At 41.9% G+C, this 16,000-nt stretch overlaps 1 protein-coding gene across 1 annotated transcript in view; it reads right to left on the minus strand.

The window, feature by feature from the left end:
• Positions 1-11,546, minus strand: part of TRIM24 (tripartite motif containing 24) — a 55,385-nt gene extending 43,839 nt beyond the window's left edge. Inside the window, exon 1 of the mRNA XM_041487514.1 lies at positions 10,962-11,546. Coding sequence (XP_041343448.1) covers positions 10,962-11,355 — 394 coding nt within the window. The 5' untranslated portion in view covers positions 11,356-11,546. The remainder of the gene's footprint in view (positions 1-10,961) is intronic.
• Between the last annotated feature and the right edge of the window lie 4,454 nt (positions 11,547-16,000).

The raw sequence follows: 16,000 nt of genomic DNA on the forward strand, positions 1-16,000 counted from the left end.
TGGAAATACTACACATGGCATCCGATAGCAGCTTGGGAATGAACTAGGACTGTACCTCTATTCCTTCTTTATTTTTAAGGAATAATCACAAGGATTCCACCATGGTTCCTTATCTATTTGTCTAGCATAATGACAAATGAAAAGCAAAAACAACCAGCCACAACTTTAAGCCAGAACAACAGTAATTCTGGCAAAAGTTTGAAGCCAGACATCCTGCAGTTTACACCACCTACACTATATTGTCAAAAATTTAGATCAGTCAAAAAGGCAGCCAAAGAAACCATTTTAAATCTGACCTCATCTCAATGGGACTCGGAGCAGGGAAAAGAAAAAAGCCCATACAATACAAACAATCAGATTGGAACACAATACAATAATATTGTTGCTAAATGGACTTTTAAAATATGTGAGATTAGCATTTAGCTTCTTAAAAGAATCCAGACTACATTCAGTTCTTGCACAAAGGGTGGAATGCAGCAAAGGGGACTGTCAGCTGAATCCATTTGGGATACCCATAAAAAAAGTAATCTTCATTTTGCCAAAACAGCTTCTAAAAATCATTATTTTGAGGAGTGATCTTTGGCCCTGTTGATTGTCAATGGCTGTGATAATAATCTAGAAGACACATGAGCTACCACAAATCATGAATTGGCTTCTAACTTGTATCTAGTCCAGCTACAAGGCCATTTCTGAAAAGTAAAATGCAACAGAGTACTGTCTCCCTGCACAATCCATCAAGATGCACACAATTTTACTGAAGGTGACAGTGCCAACAGTCTATATACCAAATACTTGTTTACTGAGTGATAAAAGCAATACTTGCAAGTCATTCTTATGGTACAGATAGGAGTTATGACATACTTAAGACTATTTTCTTTCTTTTTTTTGTTTAAAATTCACTGCTAGATGTGGGAAGACCACAGGTCCTCCCACATGTTCCATTCCAGAAAATTCTGAACACTCTTTCACAAGACTGGACTCTGCCTTTGCTATGAAGCAGAAAATAAACATTCTATTTAACAACTTGGAGTGCAATATTTGACGAAAGAGCTGCTAGCATCTCTGGACTCCCATACAGATAAATCATCTGAATGCCACCTATGTCTATCCAAGGAAAGAATTCTCTGTGTCTGCTTTGAGGTAATACTTACTGAGACAATATTTAACATATGAGCTCTGAAACCATATTTGAGTTTCTTGCATAGAGAAGGGACTGAAGAAAACTTTAGAACTTCTCAAGGAGATAAAATTCCTTTAACAGTTGATTAAACAACCTAAGTACTCTAAGTTTAGTGATTTCCAATATATGCTAGCCAGGGGGTTATACCCTCACAGTCCCTTCTCCCTACTCCCAAAGGGAAGATAAAACTGAACTATTGAAGGCCAAGTAGTCAGTAGTTAGTAAGCTCAACAACCAGTCCATAAGCTAAAACAAATGAGAACAATAGCTGCTAATGTGTGAAAGGCCCCTAAACAAGACAAAAGCAAATAAGAAACAACTATTGAGTGCTGAAAACCAACTGCTTAAGCAAGAAAATGCAGGAATCTGTAAACACACAAAAGAGATAAACATAATCCAGACATATGATATCCCCAGGGTTTCAAAGTTCCCAGACAATTAGCCATTACTGAGGTCCTGCTATGGGACACTACTCATCATTATATAACTCTACATTCATTCAACAAAGCTTGTCAGCTAAGCAGATTGTCTTTATCTCATTGTCCAACTGACGAGTTGCCTGCTACCCTAATTTATCGCTTTAGGGCTATGATAGTTTCTGTCTGGCTAGTTTCAGTATCTAACAAGTTTTAAGTATTACAAAGCAGGCACTCTTTATTGCAGTGCACTGGTCCCTTGGAGGACCCTTCCTCTAATCAAGTTCTCTGAGCACACTGATGGCATATTCATTAGCTATCCCCCCTTACTTGATGTATATGTATTACTTTGACACAGTCACACCCCTTATTGGGAGTCCTTACAGGGCTCTTTGGGGGACTTTTTCAGTGGCCCTCAATGTCCAGTGTTCTTTTGAGGTGGCTGTTCCTCGACCCCCACTTTTTAGTAAGCACAATATCATTGTTTTCTGTAACTTCTGCTTTGTCAGCCTTGCAGAGCTGAGCAGGCATCCTACCTGCCTTTTGCATGACTTCTATTTGCCTAAATTACATCCTTTACCTATTTCTGCAAGGTTGTTCTGTTCTACTGTCCTCAGACTAAAATGGTTTTCTGTTCTACTGTCACTGGGCAATGCTATGAATTCCAACTTTTACTTGAAAACTGTTGAAACAGTAGTTCTAAATAATCAAAGTTTTTCCAAAGGCAAAGAAAATTCAAAGCAAAGCTGCTACCCTTTCTTAAACCAGCTGGTGAGAAGGGCATGTAATTGACACTCCTACATTATTTCAGCAACTAGTTTACTCATTTTAAAGCAAAGTCCACAACAGAAAAAAATATGTGTTTCAATCCACACTTCTGCTGTTCAGGACTAGTTTACTCATTTTAAAGCAAAGTGCACAACAGAAAAAAAAATATGTGTTTCAATCCACACTTCTGCTGTTCAGGACAATTTTGCATACTGCTTATTCCTAGTAACAGACTTGTTGGTGCTGGGCTATTTTGTCAAGGCACTGCACCTTGCATTTAAGATTAGAACCTTGCTCCCACTTTAAAATGTCTCATTCTCCAGTCCCAGAAGTGCTGCAGCTCTCTCCCTCTTTCTTTCCACATACTCATTCCCTATGCAGCTGCCAGCATTCCCTCCCCTAAGAGCATCAGTGTTACAAGTACCCTGACATAGCAGGTTCACAACATGAACTCGTGTGATTAGAGCATTAGTTCAACAAACTTCAGCTCCACACATCCTTGACCACGCTCAGACTCTAGAGCACATGCCTAGAAACATATGAAGCTAATAAAGTAAGTTTGTTTAAATGCTTTCTGACCTCATGTAGACATCCTAGAAAATACGGGGCGGGGGGGAATGTTTCCAAGTCAGCCTGTATGTTAAAATAGCCCTGGTTTCTTTTTTACAAGCTACAGTCCAGACAGGTGTGTTAGCTCACTGGGAAAATTATACAGTCACTTTTCAAATTAGGCAATCATTTTAGTTCAAAGGATATTTGCACTACAGACTTGTTTTATTCAAATTCAAACTATATTCATTTGAGGGACTACAGTTGAAAGGGAAACTCTCAATTTTAATACAAAGTTGCCTGTGGCAACTTAGTTATTAATCAGAAGCAGAAATCTTTCTGCATTCAGAAGGTAAATGGCTTAGTTCCCCTATCCATGTACTACCATTTACAGAGGATTTAGCACCAGAGTTTTTTAAATGAGGATGTCTCCATGACCCAAATCCACGTTACAAACAAGTGCCCTCAAAACCCATGAGTGCAGTTCAAAGAGCTGAGCCTTGCTTACTGTCATCCTTTTCCCATAGCCCACTGATAAACTTCAAAAATAACTAGAAACCTTGTTTAACATCAGTCCTCTATCATGTTAGTAACGTATGTAAGGTAATATGAAATTTTGTCCCACATAAAAGCTTCAAATAAGCATTTACTTGAATCACTGGAGACATAGTATCAAGTAATTAGGGACATTCCTTAGCTCAATCTTCAGTTTCATAGCTGATTTTACAAAACTGTTAAAAAAATGTGTCATTTTCTTACTTACTTTACACAACTGTTTCATGTTTTCTTTGATAGCAAAGAAAGAATTTTACACATACTCTCTGGCCAGCAGGTGAAAAAACAGATAATTTGGTCAGTTCAACTATGGCACTGATGCCTCCAAAGTACATTTGAACTGCAAGTACCTACTTTAAACACACACAACTCCATAGCTGCCTAATTGCTGAGGTAAATTTTAAAAGCCTCGTTGGATTTTTTTAATGAAAACATTTTTTCTGTGACCTTTAAATTTGCCAAAGAAAAAAGAATGCATCATAAAACTGTTACAGCACATAAAAGTTAAATCTAAAATAAGAAGCCCAATGGAAGATTTTGATACTATAAACAGTTCAGTGGGATCAGCTGCATTGGCCCACAACCCACACTTCAGGCCATATGCACCTGAAGAACCCTGTCTGACCAGTATTGTGGAGACCATGTGAACACCCACTCATCTCCAGCCCATGGAGAACCCTGTGCTGGAGCAGGGTCCTGGCAGAACCTGTGGATTTGTGGAGAGAGGAGCCCACCCTGGAGCAGGTTTGCTGGCAGGACTTGTGACCCCCTGGGGACCCACACTGGAGCAGTCTGTTCCTGAAGCATTGCACCCCATGGAAATGACCCATGCTAGAGCCGTGTGTGAACAATTGCGGTCTGTGGGAAGGATTCCCTTGGACAAGTTTGTGGAAAGCTGTCTCCCATCAGAGGGACCCCACAGTGGAGCAGCAGAAACACCATGTGACCAACTGACCACAGCCCCCATTCCTGTCTCCCTGAGCCACTGAACAGGGAGGAGGTAGTGAATTGAGAATAAAGTTAAGCCTGGGAATGAGGGAGGGGTGGAGGAAAGGTTTTCTTGAAGTTTGCTTTTACTTTTCATCATTCTACTCAGATTACGATTGGTCAAAAATTCAGTAATTCCCCCAAACTGAGTGTGTTCTGCCCATTATGATAATTGGTGAGTGATTCCTCTGTCCTTATCTTGACCCACAAGCCTTTTGCTACGTTTTCTCTCACCTTTCCAGGTGTGAAGGGGAATGACTGAGCAGCTTTGGTGGGCATCTGGCACCCATCTATGGTCAAAGCACTGCACTACTGTATTAAAGTATTTCATTTTACTGCAAAAACCTTTTAAAAGCCTAAATTTCCAATTTCAGAAATAATGAACTTTTTCATCTAGTCAGATACTCATCCTGAAATACAGTCCTATTTAGAATTCACCTAAAGTTCCTTTCGGTTTTCCCCTGGCTTGTTTTCAGATTAGACACAACAGGCAAAACACCAGCTTTACAAGTTTGCTGTTACTGGGAAATTCCACTAAATAATGTGGAAATTCCTCCTCCAGCACCTTAAACACACACAACACTGGCATAAAGATTTACCTGTACAAAAGACAAGTTTCTTTAACAACACTACATTCTGAATCAAGAGTTTCAACAAAATTTCTTTCTCAGATTTAACAAACTGGGTGAAGTTGAGAGAATGTGGTCACTTCGTAGCACTCACGGAATTCAGCAGACCAAGCTAAAAATGCGCTGCATAACTGAGTAGTTCTTCAGGGCATTTTTCCTAGGAATAAGCTAGCCCATAAAAACATTCTTCCATTTGCCTCTTCATGAACATATGCACCACTATTTTCTCTTGCTCTTCAGACAAGACATTTTCTTAAGAGATATCTCTACTATAAGCATTAAAACAACCCAATACATTTTCAATTAGAATTTTTAATACATTAGTATATATTTGCTTTCCTTATGATGCTTTCACCTAATGGTCTAGAATTCCTTTCCACTGCTAAAACTAATTGCTTACCTGAGACATAATTAGCTGATTTTGTATTGAAACAGAGTTAGGTTGACCTCTGACGCTAGAAATCTTTGTCTGAAAAGAAGCTTCACACAATGATACACCTATTTTGATAACTTGTACACCCTGATTTCTCTAGCTTGGCAACTGCAGTTGTTTTAACACTCTTCTGATGTTCCTGATGGCTTTAGCTTTTCGTTCTCCCACTTTCTATGGGTGAAAGAAGTAAGAACATAAAAGCATCCAAACTACCCTAGAAATACTATTCTGCGCACATAAAACAATAAACATCTATTACATACTTACATTAATCATACATCAGAGCAAGCATGATTCAAGCTAATTTCCACAACATGCAGTTGCTTGCCTTAATAAAGACTGTATAGGCATGCCTCCAGATTTTCATGGAATTCCTGGTAGAAGAGAAAGCAGTAACTTTTGGCAAATATATACCTACTTCAAATTATACTTGTACAGTAAGTATCATATCCCATCACATATATCTTGAGAGCATACTTTTCTCTAAAATAAAGGCATTATAAGTAGAAAAATAAGAACTTTCTCTATTCATTAATACTTATATAAATATTTTAAGCTTTTACTCGGTTTTTTTAAACCAAGAGATTCATCCATTACAAGCTATCAAAACAAAAATATTGTATTTCACCTGTAACAATGCTAAATTCATTTCACATATACAATATCTGGAGGTCTGGGAATTTTCAATTCAAAGTAAGCACAAATCCAAAACAGAACGAACACTAGACATGTCTTTCCTATACATATTCCTATAACATACACTATTTCCAAATATTAGCACTCCCAAATCTCCTTACGTTGGAGGTTAAACTTCTTGATGCAGCACAGCAGAAGCAAGATGATCTTTGTGAAAAGGATGCAACCATGCCTGTGAAAGTGTTTGTGTATAGCCACACAAACAAAATATGGGCTCCTTGTAACAGTAAAGATGGAGAGAATTCACTTTGAGGAAGTGGCAATATCAATGACTAAATGGAAATAATAATTTGTAGCAGCAGATTTAGAAAAAGAATCTTAAGTCTTCTTAGACTACCAAGACATGGAAGAAAAATTGAACTTCACCATAAGAAACCTCAAATGAAGCTATTATATCCTTCAAACTAACTAATAAGAGTCCCAATTGTTATCCAACTAAAGGAGGGAAGTAACAAAAGAAACAAGTAACAAAATTTAAGTTGATGTCAAAAGCTGTATTTTCAAGGTCAAATGAAGTGGTGACACCAGAAAGTCCAGATGTAAAGATCAGATGAGAAGCTGAAAGCATTTGAACCTATCTGTAAAAGGACTGCCTGTGGGACATCATAATAAAGCAGATGCCATCCACATATCTGAGGGGATGTCAAGGGTAAGGTCTTCATTGTATCATTAGAGAACTTCAAACTGTATTGCCAAGTAAATATTTCTGAGAATAACCTGAAACATGAACACCTCTGAATCCTTGTTTAGCAACTCTGAAGTATATATCCCTTAATTAACAACATATACTGAACATATTTGAAATGTTAGTCCAGACACTCCAAGAACTTAGATAATGGGATTGTCCAAACATATGCTTCTAACAACTTCATATAAATTTGTTTGCTAGTGGGTTTGCTACAGAGGAGTTACAGGGAAAAAAAAAAAAAAAAAAAAAAAAAAAAAATTTCCCTAAAAAAAAAAGTTTCCCTCTACTATTTTGGCATTGACACTAGTAAGAGTTCATGATGATACCAGCATAAAACTTTGCAACGCCTCTCCATTCACAAGTATTTCCCTGCACCAGTTCCAAGTCCATTTTGTGTACAGATTTATGACAAAGAACAAACAAGGCTACTTGCAACTTTAAAAGTTTTGAGCAGGGATAGAATTTCAATCTCTTAACTTCACAGCTTTCATGTACCTATTTCACATTTGAAAATTCCAGAAGAGTACTACGAGGGTCTGCATATTACAAACACTACCCTTTAAGTACAGGCTACTACTCACTCACTGAAGTGCAGCCCAGACAAAATCTGGGCAAATGGCAGACTTCTAATAGCAGCATTTTTTGTGTATGCTCCAGTTGTAACTCACACAACTGGACAGTAAAGAATGGTCATTTGACAAACAAAAAGAAAACCTACATGAAGTTAGCCAAATAGTTAGTAGAGGTGGCTGCAGATACTTGCTCACAAGCCAGTGTCACATTTACAGAGCTGCTCCTTCAGCACTCCCTGTAGTCCATAATGTTCAGTCTGACAACCAATTTTTTGTCTGTGCAACACCAAAATTATCACCAATAGCAAATAAACTACCACTGAACATTCAGAAAGCAGTGAACTCTCCAGTGCTAAAACCACGGGTGTCTGACACACTGATGATTTTTCAACACTTCCAACTTCAGGAATGGTAGAGAAATCAGAAACTCCAGGTTTTCTTTTCTATAGAAGTTATTCTACTTCAAAACTGAGTGCACGTGGCAGTATAGAATATATCAATGCCAACTGGCCTCTCCACCAGTTTGCCTTTGCAAGAGGAATAATAGTTAACATTTATCACATGAAACTCCTCTGTATGTCTTGCCACTTGTCTGCTGTCATCCATGTTGTATCTTGTATTCAAGTGAGCAACTGCAGAATTCTTAATTCACTTTAAGCTTGAAGTCTTTTCTTTCACAGCTCCTTAATTAGTTGTTAGGATCTTCACAGAAAGAGAACCAACAAATAAACTCATCTGTATCTTGGAAGTTGAAGGCACATTTTATTCCAGTAAAGTGAACAAATGTTTCTTCTTGGAAACATTTTGATGAAGACACAGTGTCTCCAGATTATACCTGAAGCTCAACCTCTTCAGCTACCTGTTTATCAGCTAATTTCAGTACTCATACAACACACAAGGCTGGTTTGGTGAAGCACTTTTCAAATCACATCCTCTCTTTTGTTCAAGACAGACTCCATTCTACCAGTCTTTCTTCAGGCTTCTTTTTGTGCAACTCAAGCACTCAGCAGAGGCGCATAAGCAGCCTGTCTGCTTACCTCTCAGAACATAGTTTGCAATTCTGTTGTGCTCCTTACTTAGGACACTCCAGTGCAAACAATTTCCTTGATGCTTATTTCTTCAGCTTAGTCACAGTAATTTCATCATTTACATCAGAAGTAATTTGTTATCCAGCTTTCCAAGATTATACTCTTCCCTTCATTTCTTCATGTCATTCCTCATAACCATTTTGCAGAACATGTTACCAGAAGAGATGACAGTTTTGCACCACTTTGGTCCTTCCTACCCTATCCTTGTGAGAATTTAAGAACTCCTCCAGCTGTAACAAATTTCCTCTAAATAATCAGTTTTGGAGAATAACAGGTGGCTATTTTCCCAATCCTAACTTCAAATTCACAGGTTTTTCTGTACCAGTTGGAAAACAGAAAGTAGACAATGCACTTAACCAAGTTTGGCTGTAGCTAGCTAATATACAGTCCCTGTCATTTTAACCAGGGCAAACACATGACAAATTAAGATATAAAAAATGCCTCAAGGTGAGTTTCTTCTTCCAACTGGACAATGAACTCTAGTATAGAAGCATGAAAGTAGCTTGGGAGAAAAGTCAACAGGGTAAAAATAATTGTCACCAAAAATACAGTATGTCTGCAAATCTGTAGAATGAGGAGGAGTATGTACTGTGAAATCATTCATACAGAACCAACTCACAATCAAAAGGAGGGACAGAGCTACAAGCTTACTGTTGCTCTGATCCATTATAAAGCTGATGTTTGAATAGCACTAACCTTTTAATTCTTATGATGCATCTCATTTCTCATTCATCTATAGATCCCTGTTTCTGCTGTATTTATACAGAACATTTGGGAATGGACCTATGCTGCTCAAGACCTCTCATCTCAGAAGACAATGATGTTATTTCCTCTTACACTACCTTGCAAACTCCTGAGCTTGTATCTATGCCCTCTTTCCTATTTCCAAATATCTCATCTTGAAATATCTCATCATACTCCAGAGTCTGTGTTTTTCTGTTCCTCCCATGCAGAATTTCTCATTTCTACTCGCAGATGGATAAGCAATAACACGTCCTGAATCAATCAAGCTTACATATATAGGCTTTGGGCCCTACAGATTTTCCCACTCTGTACCTTTTGATTAAGCAGTCTGACTACAACATACTTTACATGCTAAAATTAAAGACTGAATGAATATACTAACACAGACATTCATATAGATGAAGAGGCTCAGCATATCCTACTTGGGAGTTTCTCAGATATTCTGAAGCAAATCTCTAGCTGTTCCAAATATTTCTTTCTCTGAAGAGGGGTGTCTCCTTTACAAATTGATGCAAACACTTAATATAATTAAGTGGTAATCTTTAGTCAGAACTCTGGCAGGATGGCCAAGTTTTCCTAAGTCCACTTAAGAGACAAAAGAATGTAAACCTGGAGCTACTACTTTTCACTTGAGCACCCGCTACACATTCCAACAAGTACAACCTCAACTAACACCTATGGATTAGCCCAATTTCCATCACACTTCCTCTTTCCTGTATAAGTTTTTCTAGGACCTTGACCAGCTTCCACGACAGGATGTTTGTTTGCACCCTCTTCTAAGACGAAACCGCCTTTAACAAAACCAAGTGATCCATTAGACCTAGCCTAAGAGGGCTAGGGGGAAAAAAAATTAAAAACATTAGGAAAATAGTTTCAAACGGAAGTTTATTCCACACCACCTACAGTGCCATGTACTTTTCAAACACATTGAACACAGGCTATTGTGTCAGTACATGAGCTTAACACAACTTCCTCGCGGCATTCTTCCTTCGGCGCGGTAATTAGCAAGTAAGTGGTGCATGAATGCATCAGCAGAGCCATCCAGGCTGCCCATGGCCCCGACAAGTGTTATTATTATTGCTCGGCCGCCCCGGTCCCCGCCCAGGCGCGGGGTCGCTCCCGGCCGAACGCCGCGCACGGCGGATGACACCTGCAGTACTCCCCTACGGCCGCGCTCCACACTCCAAACACCACTCAGAAAAAGTCAGTCCTCTCGCTACGTTTTTATGCCTTGCTATCAGCCCGTATTCAGGTTTTCCGCCGGTCAGGGGCCAAAAGCCCCCCCGCTCCCCCGATAACGGCTGCCCGGGCCCGCACCTACGGCCCGGAGCGGGAGGCCGGCTCTCACCGCCCCTCTCCATCCGCACACAGAAGTCCTGGGAAAGCACAGTAGTTCTGCCTTCCCTCCGACGTGGGAAATTTAAAAAATAACGATTAAAACGAACCAAGCCGAAGCACAAACCCGCCGCCAGCCTTGGCGCCGGCGAGCAGCTCCCGTCCCGACAGCTCCGTGCCCCGGCAGCTCCGCACCCCGCCCACGGCACCCGGTCCCGACAGCTCCCCGTCCCCCCAAACGCGGCCCACAGGCCTCCGGGTTGGAGGGGGCAGCAGCCCCAGGCAGGGGCAAGGAGGGTACGGGCAAGAAGGGACACTTACTGGGCGTGCAGTGCAGCGGTGAGCCTTGCGAAGAGACGGGCGAGAAGGGAGGTGCCGCCGGCAGCGGCTCCTTGAGGGCGGCGGCGGCCGCGGGGGTCAGGACGGGGGGCAGCATGAGGTACCGGTCCGGCTGCGGCAGGCAGCGCTGGCACACCGAGTGCAGGCAGGGCAGCAGCTTGGGCCGCCGGCTCTGGATAGGCTGCCCGCACACGCCGCAAGTGTCCAACAGGTTGAGCGGGGCCGCGTCCCCGTCGCGCTCCGCCGGGCCCTGCCGGCTCTCGGCCTCGTTCTCCCCGCTCAGCGCCGCCGCCGCTGCCCCCGGTCGGTCCGCCGGGCACGGCCCCCCCGCCGCAGCCGCTGCTGCAGCTGCTAACGCCGCTGCCGCCTCTTCCATTGTCCTGCGCCGGCCGCCGCCGGAGAGCCGAAGGAAGGAGGGGCAGCCTCGCCGCTTCCCGTCCGCGCCGCCGCCGCCGCCGCCTACCGGCCCCCGCCCCGCGGGTGTTCGTGCGCCCGCCCAACAGCAGCGGCCCCGCTGCGCCGACAACGGCCGCCCGCGGCCCGCCCCGCCCCCGCTACGTGCGGCGAGCGCTGCTCCGCGGGAACCGGCCCGGCCGCCGCGAAGCCCCGCCCCGCCCCGGGAGCTCCGCCCCGTCCCGCGGGCCCCGCCCTCTCCCCGGCGCCAGTGACTGCTCTCTCTCAGCTGGGTGGCTGCCTGGGTCTGTCCGGGTGAGAGGAAGGACGGAAGTTCCTCTTGAATATGAGGGAAAACTTCTTTACTGTGTGGGTGGCCATGCTCTGAAACTGGTTGCCCAGAGAGGGTGTTGAATCTCCCTCACTCGAGGTGCTCAAGAACCGTCTGGACGCAGTCCTGTGCCATGTGCTCTAGAATGCTTGAGAAGGGTGGTTGGGCCAGATGGCCCACTGTGGTCCCTTCCAACCTGACCCATGAAAGGTGTTTGTACCTTGGACAGGTTATTAAAAGAGGTCACCCTTCTCCCTGCCCTATGTGAGGGTGAGAGTCTGTAAGTTTTGTTGGCTTGGTGGATCACAGCAGTACCATCACATGCAGCCACATAACCTGACTGAAGCTAATTGGTGATTGGTATAATTAAAAAGATACAACGGAAAAGTACAATTCTTGTTTAGACACAACATTTTATTGAATCAAAGGCCTTAAGTATTGAGCTGGTGAGACATTGGAGCAGGCTGCCCAGAGAATTGTGGATGCCCCAGCCCTGGAAGTCTTCAAGGCAATGTTGGATGGATACTGAAATCAGACAACAAAACTTTCTAACGCAATTTTGAGTATCAGACAGCAGGCATTCTTTATTACAATGCTAGACACATCAGAAGGATAGCTCTGTTAATCTGATGTGTGTCCAGAACGTACAACAAGGTATTTACTTCATCATGATCGTACATATTTGTTACAGTGTACTTCTGGCTTATTCATAAACACCACTTTTCATAGAACTAATTTGCATGCAGCTGCCTCCTACTTGCAGTCTATTAATGTCCCTAGAGGGTTGTCTGAAAGGGTCTTTGGTGGTTGTACTCACCAAGTGCCCTCAATATTACAGATGACATTTCCTTGAACTTCTCTTAGAGCATGCGTTGTTGCTTCTTTTTACATAACTTGGCCCAAAAAGCTACTAAATTCCTCATTATCTGTTTATCTACTGGTTCCAGCTCCATTTATCATCCTGTGTGCACACTTTTACATTCTTTTATCATTTTTTGATAGTTGGTCTTTAAGCTCTATCCAGCAACTTCAGGAGAAATGAAAATTTATCTTCTCTGTGTTATCTATCAGGACAGGACTTTGAGCAACCTGGTGTAGTGGAAGGTGACCTGCCCATGGTAGGGTGGGGTGGAAGCAGATAATAGTTAAGGTCTCTTCCAGCCCAAACTGTTCTGTGATTCTGTGAGCTTCTATGAAGCATGGATGCAGACACAAAGCTAGATCTAGCATATTGGTTGCTAGATCAACCATGAACCAGATCCAAGCTCCTCAGAATATTCCAGATGTCTGTGCTTAAATTCCCAGAACAGCTATCATACTTCCCACTTCCTTGCAATTTCTTCAAGACCCTAACATTGGTCCTGTAATAAGCAGGACCATAAAAAAGCCATACATGACAAAATATTAATTTCTTCAGCACAAGGAACAACTGTGTACAGGAGCATTGTCATGATTCAGCATGTCTCACATGCATAATTGATACAAGTTGTTTTGGGGAGGAGGAACCGATTTGGCTTTACAATGAGGAATTGTTAAGAGGTAAATGTCATTCTCTGATTAAGAATATCAGTGGAAGGGACAAGCCATACATTCTCAACCCCTGACCTGCCAACACATAAGGAAAAAATGCCTCCAGAAGCACTGTTCTGAAGTACACCTTCTGCCTCCCACTCCAGCTACCTCTGTCCCTTTACTAAGAGTCACCATGTGGTAGCAGAGTCCTGTAGTCCTCTTTCCTCCCCACCCCACGGGTTCGGTTATCCAACACCCAGTGATGATGTGCTAACAATCCATTGTGACAGGAGCTTGCAGGCTGAGAGCATGCCAAGTGTGAAGGATGAAATGGGTTCTGGAATTAAAGTTAAGGATGGTACAGGTTCTGCAAGGTGAAAATTACCAAAAAAGCCATTAGAAAAGGTCTGTTGAGGAACAGGCAATGACTGAAGAATGGTTGATTAGTATTGAGAGCAAACATGATCAAAAACTCAGTAAATAATACATTTGTGAGGAGTAATAGCAAGTCATAAGATCATCAGACTAGGTAGTTCCTGTAACTAGTGTGAACTATTTCTCTAACAGATGTCAACACAGGAAAATAGCAATATTGTGTAATGGTACAAAGATAACCCTGTGAAGGAACTGAGTAGAGGCTTTGTTGCAAATGATGATTCTTGTGAGGCACTGTCCCAAAGATTAGTAAAATAATAGGATTATGTTTCCTGCAAAGTTTGTTTGCTTGGGATGTTTGCAAAGCTTGCTCAAACTGTGCTGTAAAATCTGTAGTTGCATGGCATCTGAACAGTATCTGATTTAAAATGAAAGTTTGAACTTGCATAATTTGAATTTGAATGTAGAGCCTTCCTGTTAGTGATGGCATCATATTAGCAGTACTTGGGACAGAAACAAAAAGGGCATGGAGGAACAGAAAATAACACCCTGAGATAACAAACCATTCAGTACATGTAGACAAGGGAGGAAGGAAAAAAGCTTTTAAATGCAACCACATTGTTAAGGCAAAGTGTGACAATGATCAGTGAAAGAAGTGGCATCCTGTTACACTGACCTGGGTGCACAGGTTTTGGCCACAGCTACACCACACCTGGCCATCAGGGAACACTGGCAGAGCTGGCTTGGAGCTTCTGGAAAAGGTCGTATAGACAAACCCACCACAGGGCAATATGTACTGTACTCGCTTTTGTCTGAAAACAGCTGATGGTTTTGTCTAGTTTCTGATGGAAAACCACTTGTTGCACTCTCCAGCGTTTCACTGGAATGAGTCAAACCAATGAAGAAAGAATGACGATGCTGATAGCTAGATATTGAGATGACTAGCTAGGAAACATCCAGAGGCTGAGGCTGCTTCTCTCTTCCCTTGCTATGCTACTCATTACTTCTGTTTACAATTTGTTTTGCTACCTCCTCTTCTTCTTCTGGGCATCCCATTTAAAGCAAATTCCAGAAGCATTTTGCCTTCTGTTCAGATATACACTTTGTGACTGCAATCTAGATCTTTGCAATTTGTAATCTACATTCCTGTGATATACTCCACAAAAAGTTATCATTCAGAAACTTCAGCTGCAGAAAGAAACGGCTGCCAGCTGCACGGAAGAACTTCTCAATGGAGATCTCATAACTAGAAGTTCTTTGCACTTAGAATTTACTTGCTGGCTCCAATTTCCTCCTTTTGTCCCTGGTTCAGTTTATCTCTTTCTTGTATTCACTTGCAGTCACAAGTAGTCACTTGGCCTTGCAAATGCAACAGAGTCAAATCTTCCCAGATTACCGCTAAACATCAGCATGTGCATTTCTTCCTCTTAAAACAGCCATGTGACACTAAACAGTCTCTTACCAAAGTATTTTTTACGGACTAAAATAAAACCATGGGCCTTTGCAGTGTTCCAGCCCAGTTCAACCTTTATGTGATAACAGTGAAGGAAGTGGGGAGGAGACTCAGCGCTCCATCTTTGTCATTAAAAAATGCTTTTGACACAGTAGTCATCCAAGACATAGATTTGACAGCTTTCTGGACAGACTCTATTACAGCAACACAAAGCAGTCACTGGGAGGATGTGTTGCAGAATATACAGCCTTTCCTGATCTGTGTCCTTTTGAGAAATGGACATCTTAATATGTGGTTGGTTTTCAAAATCTGTAAAATATAAAATATGTTCACTGGAAGCAAGATGAATGCATTAGGAATTCATGGTTAGGCAAACGTAATATATTAACCTTTCCAACAACAGTGAAGTAGGAGAACTTTACATACTAAAATATCTGGAACAAGCAATGAATGAGCATAGTGCCTCCCAAGCTGTGAAGGCTGAATTAGGAATTGATCTAGAATATAGCTTAGATCTGTAGGCTGCCCTTTGGAATTCCACAATCAAGAACCCATCAAGCTATACTTACTTGTCCTTTCAGTAAGGAGAGAGTGAGAGAAATTACCTGGTTCAGGTAATTTTCTTAGGATTTTCAACTTTCTGTTTTCTATACTTCAGTCACCTAACATATACAGACACACACATAAAACTTTTCTTTCAGATTGGAGGATGGTTTCTTGGAAACCTTTTTTGTGTCCTATTATTTATGCTCTTTACCCAAGTAAAATATTTCTCCAGCACCTGGCAAATAACAACTGAGACTTTCACAACTGAGAAGGGATTTGCTTGACCAGTTTCAGCTGGAAACTCACCAGAGATAAGGCTGGGTCCAGCACTCTGGAGTGGGCCAGCTGCCATGTAATGTTTCCAGTTCTCCATGCAATATACCTCCACTGTAAACTATGGAACAATATCAC

The sequence above is a fragment of the Pyrgilauda ruficollis genome, unplaced genomic scaffold, assembly GCF_017590135.1.
Source record: "Pyrgilauda ruficollis isolate IOZ18807 unplaced genomic scaffold, ASM1759013v1 scaffold80, whole genome shotgun sequence".
Lineage (NCBI taxonomy): Eukaryota > Metazoa > Chordata > Aves > Passeriformes > Passeridae > Pyrgilauda > Pyrgilauda ruficollis.